The sequence below is a fragment of the Excalfactoria chinensis genome, unplaced genomic scaffold (genome assembly GCF_039878825.1).
Source record: "Excalfactoria chinensis isolate bCotChi1 unplaced genomic scaffold, bCotChi1.hap2 Scaffold_366, whole genome shotgun sequence".
Lineage (NCBI taxonomy): Eukaryota > Metazoa > Chordata > Aves > Galliformes > Phasianidae > Excalfactoria > Excalfactoria chinensis.
In genome coordinates this window covers 1-7,500 of record NW_027315654.1, presented here as the reverse complement: position 1 = coordinate 7,500, position 7,500 = coordinate 1, and the positions used below count along the sequence as shown (strand labels likewise).

Here is a 7,500-nt window from a genome sequence, read left to right as displayed (position 1 = left end):
TTTTTTCTTTTCCCTTTTCCTTTTTTTAAAAAATTTTTTTCCCTTTTTTTTTGCCTTTTTCCTTTTTTTTTTTTTTTTTTTAAATTTTTTCCTCCTTATTTTCTTATTTTTCCCTTTTTTCCCCTTATTTCTTAGTTTATTTCCTTTTTCAGTCCTTTTTTTCCCCTTTTTTTCTTTTTTTTTTCTTTTTTTTTCCCTTTTTTTAGCTCACCCCCCCCTTTTTCTTTTTTTTTTTCTTTTTTTTCCCCTTTTTTTAGCTCACCCCCCCCCGTTTTTCTTTTTTTTTTTTCTTTTTTTCCCCTTTTTTTAGCTCACCCCCCCCTTTTTCTTTTTTTTTTCTTTTTTTTTTTTCCCTTTTTTTAGCTCACCCCCCCCTTTTTTCTTTTTTTTTCCTTCATTTTTCCTTTTTTTTCCTTGTATTTTTTCCCTTGTTGTTTTTTTTTTCCTTTTCTCTTTTTTCCCCTTTTTTTTCCTTGTATTTTTTCCCTTATTGTTTTTTTTTTCCTTTTCTCTTTTTTCCCCTTTTTTTCCCTTGCCCCCCTCTCTTTTTCCCCCATTTATTTATTTATTTATTTACGCGTTTAGTTTTGATTTATCGCTTCTTCCCGCCCCCCCCCCATCTTTTACGTCTTTATTGTTTTTATTATCGTTATACGATTATTCCGTTACCACGAAACGCTACGATCTTTCTGTGCATTTTAAAATCTTCTTCTCTTTTCTTTGACTGACTTGCGGCTTCTTTCCTTTTCTCTTTTTTTTTTTTTTCCTCGTCGCTCGTCCGCGCGCGCCAACGCGTGAGTAGGCCCGGCCCGGCTCGGCGCGCCCTCTGTCACGAAGAAAGGGGTCTCTGGCGAGGCGAGGGGGTCCGTGACGGGGTTGCGGGTAGGACCTGGCTGCCGGTACCGGCCCGAGCTTCCCGCTCCGCGTCCGTCCTCCGCCCTTCTCCCCAGTTCCCCCCCCCGCCCTCCCCCATCCCCTCCCACCACCACCACCACGGGCCGCGCGAGCCAGAACCCGACCCGTACCCGAAAGCGGCCCGCCTAGCCCTGACCCCCCAGGCCTCGCCCTTAACCCCATCACCCTCTCCCGGACGCGTCTCGCCCGCCCGGCCCGCGTGGCTTTTGTTTTGTTTTGTTTTTTTCGCGGGGGTTTTTTGTTTGGTCGGTTGGTCGCTCGCCTGCTTGTTTGTTTGTCTGGTCCGCCCGGCTCCCAGCGACCGCAGTTGCAAAGCGGCGGAAGCTAGAGGCTGCCGGCGGGGTGGCTGGACTCGGCTAAGCCGGCGAGAGCTTCCCGTTGCGGAAGGGGGGGGGGGGGGGGGCCTCCGGTCTGAGGCGGGTGCGGCGGGGCCTTGACGATCGCTAGGCTCAGGTCTAGCCGCCGTGCTTGGAATGCCCTTCCTTGGCAGGAAGCAGAGGGTGGTTTCGGTGAGCGAGCGAGCGGAGGCGGCAGCAGCTCGCCCGCGTCCTCAGGACCTCGGGGCCGATCTCGGGCCGGCCTTTGGGAAGGAAACCGGCTCTGAACCGGCTCGCGATGGACTCCGCCCGAGCGAGCGGGGCCCCCGCACGGGCGCCGGTTAACCGGCCGGCGGCTCTCCGGACCGGTCGAAGGGCTTTCGACCGGCTCCGAAGGGGGAAGCCGGAGGGGAATCCGGTGTGACGGCGGAAGGCGGAAGGACACGAGGACGGCAACGGATATCCAAACGTTTATTGAGGAGGAAAAACTCACCGATGCGGACGCCTTCGCCGGGAAGGAACGCCGAGGCCGTCTCCGCCGGGGAGCCGTCTCCGAGAGATGCTGCGCCGCCTCGGCGGCGCTCGGCCCTTCGAGGAGGTCCGGAGGAAGCGGAGTCGAGCTCCACCCTTTTCCGGGAGCGCGGCGTCGCGGTTTCGCGGCGTCGCTCTCGATATTCTACGTCGCGACGTCGCGCGCGCTACGCGTCTACGTATCCCAGGGGACGTCGCGGCCAGAGATAGCTCGCGGGAGGAGGATTATCTCTCGCTCCCAGGCTGGACTTCTCTCTCTCTCTCCCCCTCTCTCTCTGACTCTCGGGGCGCGAGGAGCGCTCCGGCCGCGTCCGTCGCCTGGAGTTCACAGCAGGCCTCTGGGTTTTCGGGGACTCTCTCTCTCTGTTTCGTTCGACGGACGAGCCTCGACGAGATCGTATTCTACGACGTTACCTCGTGCTCCGACACCGTATCTAGTAAAAGAAGTTTTCCCCCTTAGATTGCTGCCGCTGTTCTTTCCGCCCCCCTTTTTCCCCTCCCTTTCCGGGCCGGGGGCCCGACGGGGCGGCGGCGGCGGCGGCCCCCGTCGCGGGCACGGGTAAATCTAGGTGACCCGTGACACGCGGCGAAACGACTCTCACCTGTGCTCCCGCAGCTGACCCGACGCTCGCCTCGGCCGATCCGTCAGAGGTCCGGCGCCGCGGCGACCCGTTCCCCGTACAGACGGAGAAGGGCTGAGGGATGCCGTCGCCGCGGGTAAACGGCGGCGAAAGCCTCCGAGTCGTCCCGTCGGAGCGCGCGAGGATTCGTCGGAGAAGGTCTCGTCGCCGGTACCCCGCGCTAGGCCTTCTCGCGTACCTCCTGGGGGCGACCGCGCCTGCTGCCGCCCTCGGGCGCCCGTAGGCCGGTGCGCGTCGCGTGGGAAAGAAAGGGGACGAGTCAAGAAAAATCCGCGGAGAGCGTCCTTTCGCACGGGCCGCTTCTGCCGAGCGAGCCCCCGTTCCCCCCCCCCCCCCCTTCGCGTCCTCCCCCACCCGGAAACGCCTCCGCCTCCGTGGCCGCGGGGTCCGAGGCGGGAACCGCCTCCGCCGCGGCCAGAGCTCCGGCAGAAGAGGAACAAAGTCCCCTCTGTCCCGACCTACCGTCCAGCGAAATCGCAGCCGAGGGAACGGGCTCGGCGGAATCGGCGGGGAATAGAAGACCCCGGTGACCTCGACTCTAGTCCGGCGCTGCGAAGAGACGGGAGAGGTGCAGGATAAGTGGGAGGCCCACCCCCCCTCGGCGCTTCGGGCGGGAGACCCCCGCCGCGCCGCCGCCCGGCTGCCGGTGAAATCAGATCGATTTTTCGCTTTTTTTTTTTTTTTTTTTTTTCCACCACGGTCTCCACTGGCGCGTGCTCTCTCTCTCGCTCTCTCTCGCTCTCTCTCGCTCTCTCTCCCCCCCCCCCACCCGCCATCCTTCTTTTACCCTGTCTCCAACCAGCGCCCCCCCACCCCGCACCCCCCCACGCCGGCCGAGAGAGCCGCGGGACTTTTTACATTTTCCCATTTATCCTTCCAACCCCCCCCACCCCCCGGCACCCTCGGCACGATCCCGGGGACCGGAAGAGTCGAACGAGCGCGACTCGGCAACGGCGGCGCCCGCGCCCCCGCCCGCGCCCGCGCCCGCGCCCCCGCCCGCGCCCGCGCCCCCGCCCGCGCCCGCGCCCCCGCCCCCGCGGCCACCCCGCGCCTCCCGCCGGCCCACCTCTCTGCCGACCGCTGCCGTCTACCCGCTGTTCTTCCATCCTTACCCCGCCGAGGCGAGCGACCGCGCGCCGTCCGGGCCGACCGCCGTCCCGGATTTCCGGCAGACCGGCCGGAATTCCATCACCAACGGCCCTCCCGGTGGGCGCGGCCCCGGCTCGCGCACGCGCGCTTCCTCCGGGTGGGCCGGGCCGCATCCGAGCCTGTCCGGCAGCGACCTCTAGAGTCCGGGGCGGAGCCGGGTAGACCGTGGCGACCGAATCGAGCGGCACGGGCAGCGCCCCCTAGCCACCGCCGCCGAGCCCGTGCCGCTCGGAGCCGGGTAGACAGTGCCGACCCAGTCGAGTCGCACGGGCAGCGACCCCTAGCCGCCGCCGCCGCCGAGCCCGAGTGCCGCTCGGACCCGGGTAGACCCTGCCGACCTAGTCGAGTCGCACGGGCAGCGCCCCCTAGCCTGCGCCGCCGTGCCCGAGTGCCGCTGTTAACCGGGTAGACCGTGCCGACCTAGTCGAGTCGCACGGGCAGCGCCCCCTAGCCTGCGCCGCCGTGCCCGAGTGCCGCTCGGACCCGGGTAGACCGTGCCAACCTAGTCGAGTCGCACGGGCAGCGCCCCCTAGCCTGCGCCGCCGTGCCCGAGTGCCGCTGTTAACCGGGTAGACCCTGCCGACCTAGTCGAGTCGCACGGGCAGCGCCCCCTGGCCTGCGCCGCCGTGCCCGAGTGCCGCTGTTAACCGGGTAGACCCTGCCGACCTAGTCGAGTCGCACGGGCAGCGCCCCCTAGCCTGCGCCGTCGTGCCCGAGTGCCGCTGTTAACCGGGTAGACCGTGCCGACCTACTCGAGCCGCACGGGCAGCGCCCCCTGGCCTGCGCCGCCGTGCCCGAGTGCCGCTCGGACCCGGGTAGACCCTGCCGACCTAGTCGAGTCGCACGGGCAGCGCCCCCTAGCCTGCGCCGTCGTGCCCGAGTGCCGCTGTTAACCGGGTAGACCGTGCCGACCTACTCGAGCCGCACGGGCAGCGCCCCCTGGCCTGCGCCGCCGTGCCCGAGTGCCGCTCGGACCCGGGTAGACCCTGCCGACCTAGTCGAGTCGCACGGGCAGCGCCCCCTAGCCTGCGCCGTCGTGCCCGAGTGCCGCTGTTAACCGGGTAGACCTTGCCGACCTACTCGAGCCGCACGGGCAGCGCCCCCTGGCCTGCGCCGCCGTGCCCGAGTGCCGCTCGGACCCGGGTAGACCCTGCCGACCTGGTCGAGTCGCACGGGCAGCGCCCCCTAGCCTGCGCCGCCGTGCCCGAGTGCCGCTGTTAACCGGGTAGACCCTGCCGACCTAGTCGAGTCGCACGGGCAGCGCCCCCTAGCCTGCGCCGTCGTGCCCGAGTGCCGCTGTTAACCGGGTAGACCGTGCCGACCTACTCGAGCCGCACGGGCAGCGCCCCCTGGCCTGCGCCGCCGTGCCCGAGTGCCGCTCGGACCCGGGTAGACCCTGCCGACCTAGTCGAGTCGCACGGGCAGCGCCCCCTGGCCTGCGCCGCCGTGCCCGAGTGCCGCTCGGACCCGGGTAGACCCTGCCGACCTAGTCGAGTCGCACGGGCAGCGCCCCCTGGCCTGCGCCGCCGTGCCCGAGTGCCGCTCGGACCCGGGTAGACCCTGCCGACCTAGTCGAGCCGCACGGGCAGCGCCCCCTGGCCTGCGCCGCCGAGACCGAGTGCCGCTCGGACCCGGGTAGACCCTGCCGACCTAGTCGAGCCGCACGGGCAGCGCCCCCTGGCCTGCGCCGCCGTGCCCGAGTGCCGCTCGGACCCGGGTAGACCCTGCCGACCTAGTCGAGTCGCACGGGCAGCGCCCCCTAGCCTGCGCCGCAGTGCCCGAGTGCCGCTGTTAACCGGGTAGACCCTGCCGACCTAGTCGAGTCGCACGGGCAGCGCCCCCTAGCCTGCGCCGTCGTGCCCGAGTGCCGCTGTTAACCGGGTAGACCTTGCCGACCTACTCGAGCCGCACGGGCAGCGCCCCCTGGCCTGAGCCGCCGTGCCCGAGTGCCGTACGGACCCGGGTAGACCCTGCCGACCTAGTCGAGTCGCACGGGCAGCGCCCCCTAGCCTGCGCCGCCGCGCCCGAGTGCCGCTCGGACCCGGGTAGACCCTGCCGACCTAGTCGAGCCGCACGGGCAGCGCCCCCTGGCCTGCGCCGCCGAGCCCGAGTGCCGCTCGGACCCGGGTAGACCGTGCCGACCTGGTCGAGCCGCACGGGCAGCGCCCCCTGGCCCGCGCCGCCGAGCCCGAGTGCCCCTCGAAACCGGGTAGAACCTTCCGACCGACTCGAGTCGCACATGCATCGACCCCTAATTTCCGCCGCCGTGCCCGAAAGCAGCTCGTAACCAGGTAGACCCTGCCCACCTACTCGAGTCGCAAGGGCAGCGAACCCTTGCTGCCGCCGCCGAGCACGAGTGTTGATCTGAGCCGGGTAGACAGTGCCGACCGACTCGAGCCACACGAAGAGCGCCCCCTAGCCTGCGCCGCCGCGCCCGAGTGCCGCTGTTAACCGGGTAGACCCTGCCGACCTAGTCGAGTCGCACGGGCAGCGCCCCCTAGCCTGCGCCGTCGTGCCCGAGTGCCGCTGTTAACCGGGTAGACCTTGCCGACCTACTCGAGCCGCACGGGCAGCGCCCCCTGGCCTGCGCCGCCGTGCCCGAGTGCCGCTCGGACCCGGGTAGACCCTGCCGACCTAGTCGAGTCGCACGGGCAGCGCCCCCTGGCCTGCGCCGCCGAGCCCGAGTGCCGCTCGGACCCGGGTAGACCGTGCCGACCGACTCGAGTCGCACATGCATCGACCCCTAATTTCCGCCGCCGAACCCGAAACCCGCTTGTAACTGGGTAGACCCTGCTGACCTAGTCGAGTCGCAAGGGCAGTGACCCCTTGCTGCTGCCGCCGGTCACGAGTGTTGATCTGAGCCGGGTAGACAGTGCCGACCGACTCGAGCCACACGAAGAGCGACCCTTAGCCGCCGCCGCCGAGCCCGAGTGCCACTGGTTACCGGGTAGACCCTGCTGACCGACTCGAGTCGCACGGGCAGCGACCCCAAGCCGCCGCCGCTGAGCCCGAAAGCCGCTCGTAACCGGGTAGACCCTGCCGACCTAGTCGAGTTGCACGGGCAGCAACGCATAGCCGCCACCGCCCTGCCCGAAAGCAACTGGTATCCAGGCAGACCCTGCCGACCGACTTGAGTCGCACTGGCAGCGACCCTTAGCCGCCGCTGCCGAGCCCGAGTGCCACTCGTAACCGAGTAGACCCTTCCGACCGACTCGAGCCACAGGTGCAGCAACGCCTAGCCGCCGACGCTGAGCTCGAAAGCCGCTAATTACGAGGTAGACCCTGCCGACCGACTCGAGCCGCACGTGCAGTGACCTATTGCCGCCGCTGCCAAGCCCGAGTGCCGCTCGTAACCGGGAAGACCCTGCCGACCGACTCGAGCCGCACTGACAGCGACCCCTAGCCGCCGCCGCCGAGCCCGAGTGCCGCTGTTAACCGGGTAGACCTTGCCGACCGGCTCGAGACGGATGGGCAGCGACCCTCGGGCGCTGCCGCGGAACGTGCGAGCCGAACGCAGTGCACCGAGACCGTGCGTACTACGCTCCGATCGGCTCGGTCATTCCGCGGCGGAGGACAGTTGGTTGCATTCGCGCAGGCTCGGGTGCGCCGGCACGGTCCAACCTATCTCGGCGGGCTCCGCTCCACTCGATCGTTCCCCGGCAGAAGCCGGTTGTCGCTTCTGTGGCGGCTCGCGTGCGCCGGCACGGTTTCCCCGGCCCCGGCGGGCTCCGGTCCGCTCCGTGCTTCCGCGGCGGCAGACGGGCGTCTCAGCCGCGCCGGCTCGCGTGCGGCGGCACGGTGCAACCTATCTCGGCGGGCTCCACTCCACTCGATCGTTCCGCGTCATAAGCCAGGTGTCGCTTCCGTGGCGTCTCGGGTGCGCCGGCACGGTCTACCCGGGTCCGAGCGGCACTCGGGCTCGGCGGCGGCGGCTAGGGGTCGCTGCC

At 67.0% G+C, this 7,500-nt stretch overlaps 1 protein-coding gene across 1 annotated transcript; it reads right to left on the bottom strand.

The window, feature by feature from the left end:
* Window positions 1-1,686: 1,686 nt before the first annotated feature.
* LOC140264956 (uncharacterized) lies at window positions 1,687-3,666 on the bottom strand. The gene is made up of 3 exons (XM_072360850.1): window positions 3,517-3,666; window positions 2,366-2,953; window positions 1,687-2,197 (listed from the first exon to the last, which is right to left on the bottom strand). Exons 1-3 carry the CDS (start codon window positions 3,664-3,666, stop codon window positions 2,174-2,176), a joined length of 762 nt encoding a protein of 253 aa, XP_072216951.1. The 3' UTR covers window positions 1,687-2,173.
* Between the last annotated feature and the right edge of the window lie 3,834 nt (window positions 3,667-7,500).